The 2,517-nt window shown below is 41.6% G+C and overlaps 1 protein-coding gene across 2 annotated transcripts in view; it reads right to left on the bottom strand.

The window, feature by feature from the left end:
- Positions 1 to 195: 195 nt before the first annotated feature.
- The window catches only part of eno4 (enolase 4), a 22,426-nt gene continuing 20,104 nt past the window's right edge, over positions 196 to 2,517 (bottom strand). Inside the window, exons 13-14 of one of the 2 annotated variants that reach the window (XM_014002833.1) lie at positions 922 to 1,039; positions 196 to 424 (exon numbers count right to left, since the gene is read on the bottom strand). In XM_014002833.1, the coding sequence (XP_013858287.1) occupies positions 333 to 424; positions 922 to 1,039 (210 nt within the window). In that variant the 3' untranslated portion in view covers positions 196 to 332. Of the gene's footprint in view, positions 425 to 921; positions 1,040 to 2,517 lie in introns of those variants that run through there. The other variant, XR_001309833.1, reaches the window with a different exon arrangement.

Here is a 2,517-nt window from a genome sequence, read left to right as displayed (position 1 = left end):
GTGTGTGTGTGTGTGTGTGTGTGTGTGTGTGCGTGCGCGCACGCACGCGTGTGTGTGTGAGAACATTTTAGTGGAGTTGACTGATTTTAACCTGAAAGCTTTCTTGTTTTTACAATAGGCAAAACTCCTCACGATATATAAACTGACAAAAAGATTTCGTTTTTTTTGAGGGTCTTAATTGGCCTCTCTCTGAAGTGCATCAAATCAATATATTTTTAAAAATCACAGCATAAAAGAGTCATAACATCACATTAATCCACAGTTTTTCTAAATGATCCTGTGTGAAAACAGCAGAATTAGGTGGACAGGACTGGTCASTAGTTTCTGTCCCCTCAGGCCGTGTCTGGCACATTTCCCTCTGCTGAGGCAGGCAGCTCCTGTGGGTTTTCAGGGAACAGTGGAGGTGGGTGTTTCTCCTCGCAGACTGTGGACAAAACCAAATAAATCYGAAAATCAGCACAAAAAAGCTGGACCCAAGCCATCTTTCTGTCAGGACTGTATTTCTTCTTCAGCTCGAGGGTCATGAAGGTATCAACACAAACAGTAAACACAGATAAAGATGCTGAATAAATGCTCCTGATGGCAGCTGATTGCACACAGATGTGCTCATCTCTCATTAACCCTCTGGTGTCCCCCGCCTGCTTTTTGAGGAAACGATGGATAGGAAAGTATTTGTCCTTGGGTGTAATTAGGTGGCCAATTAACAGATTCAAGGTAGGGGGTTTTCATTATTCCTCTCTCACACACAAATCATCATTTGTATGATTCCCTACACTGTGTCCTTTCACATCCAGCTCTGAGAGAGAGATGTGCCTGTTCTCAAGCACAGACATTACTACCTCTTTTTCTCTGGCTTTGTGTGGCCTCTTTTTTTCTGTCCAGCTAAAAGGAGACATGGAGAAGCATTAAAAAAAATCCTACCTAGGATTCCCTGTTGCGCCAGTTCTTCTTCTATAGAAATCAAACGGTTGTATTTAGTCATCCTCTCAGCGCCACTCAGACCTCCCAGTTTGACATATCGCAGGCCCAGGCCCACAGCCTGAGGAGGAGAAAAGCTGCAGTGAGGCGCAAAAGACTCTTCTAAACAGTGCCACGTTTTTAGATTTTGAAAAAGGTCAGCTGTTTCCAGAGCAGCGCCACCTCTGCTGTTGTCCTCATCCTTAGAAGGTTCTGGTCGATGATCACGACTAGACGGAACAACTAATTGTTGTGAGCAACATGGTTATGAGACAAAACAGAAATTTAAGCTCAGACAATCACTGTGGGTCATATTGAAAATTCCTGAACTTTGAGGGAAAACCATGAGTCTTGAAGCAGTGAGAGACACTGGGTGAGAGAAGGCATGTCACTGTTGTGATGTATAAAGTGTGAATAGGATGGGTTTATTTGCCACAACTCTGGAAAGTTTAGAAAGCTTAAATATTAATTTGYAACATCAAGTAATAAAACAAGCAATTGTGTAATTCATAAAAATATTACTTCAGACTGATATGTAAAGTCAAAATGCAATATCCACAACCAAGCTACAAGTTTTGRCATATTTTTGATTGAGATTTTCCAAAAAGGCAGGAAAGTAGCAAATCAAAAACTGTGACAAAAAAAAACAGAAGAACAGTGTTCTACATTCTGTCCAAATTCAGGGGCCAGGTCCTTCAAAGGACCCAGCCTACCCAGTCTAGGTGAGCCGGGTCCTTGGTAGAATGTTAAAGAGCTGGAAAAGAGTGGGTGTGACTATGGACGGTCCAGCCTTCTGTTTTAYTCCCGCCCTTACCCCAGCCCTAGCAACCGTGACAAAGCTAAACAGAAGCCAGAATAGAAAGAAATTTGCAAAATATCAATATATTAGTATTGTTAATATGTAGGGGTCACCTCGAGTGAAATAATCAAGGAAACTGTCTTGGGCCTGAGACCTCTGATAGGCCCTCTAAAAAGAGAGAATCTGTTCCACTTAAGACTGAATTTAGGCCACCACAGTTCACCTCAGGTGACATTCTTTTTCTTAATCAGATAATAAACAGAATAATCTTCTTTTTATTTGATTTATTTATTTCTTCACTAAGGAGTTATGACGCATTTTGATAATCATGAAACGGTAGCTGCATTTCCACTGACCATGAAAATGCGCAAATTAGAATTTCAAAAATAAATTTGCTTAWKGGAAACRCGYCAACTTCGAAAAAACTTTMTTTTTCTCGACAAAATGTTTTCGCGCTGGGATGAGGTGGTTTTTCGGCTGTATCGAAATTATTTTATTTAGCAAAACTACAATGGAAACCCTTTTTTCACATCACAGGAGTCACGTGATCAAGAACGGGCTGTTTCTACTGGCGAAAAAGACGAAGAAGAAAAGACAACAGGAAGTAGAAGTAGTAGTAAAATCACCGAAGTTGTAAAAGAAAGTAGTAAACTCACTGACTACAAGAATTTCCCAAAGACGTCGCATACATAGGCTGTGTCCAAAACGACAGGCCGGGTCCTCTGGAGGACCCAGACTACCCGGTCGCGGCGGGCCGGATC

This window comes from Austrofundulus limnaeus, unplaced genomic scaffold (genome assembly GCF_001266775.1).
Source record: "Austrofundulus limnaeus strain Quisiro unplaced genomic scaffold, Austrofundulus_limnaeus-1.0 Scaffold0, whole genome shotgun sequence".
NCBI lineage: Eukaryota > Metazoa > Chordata > Actinopteri > Cyprinodontiformes > Rivulidae > Austrofundulus > Austrofundulus limnaeus.
This window is presented reverse-complemented; position numbering and strand designations above follow the sequence as displayed.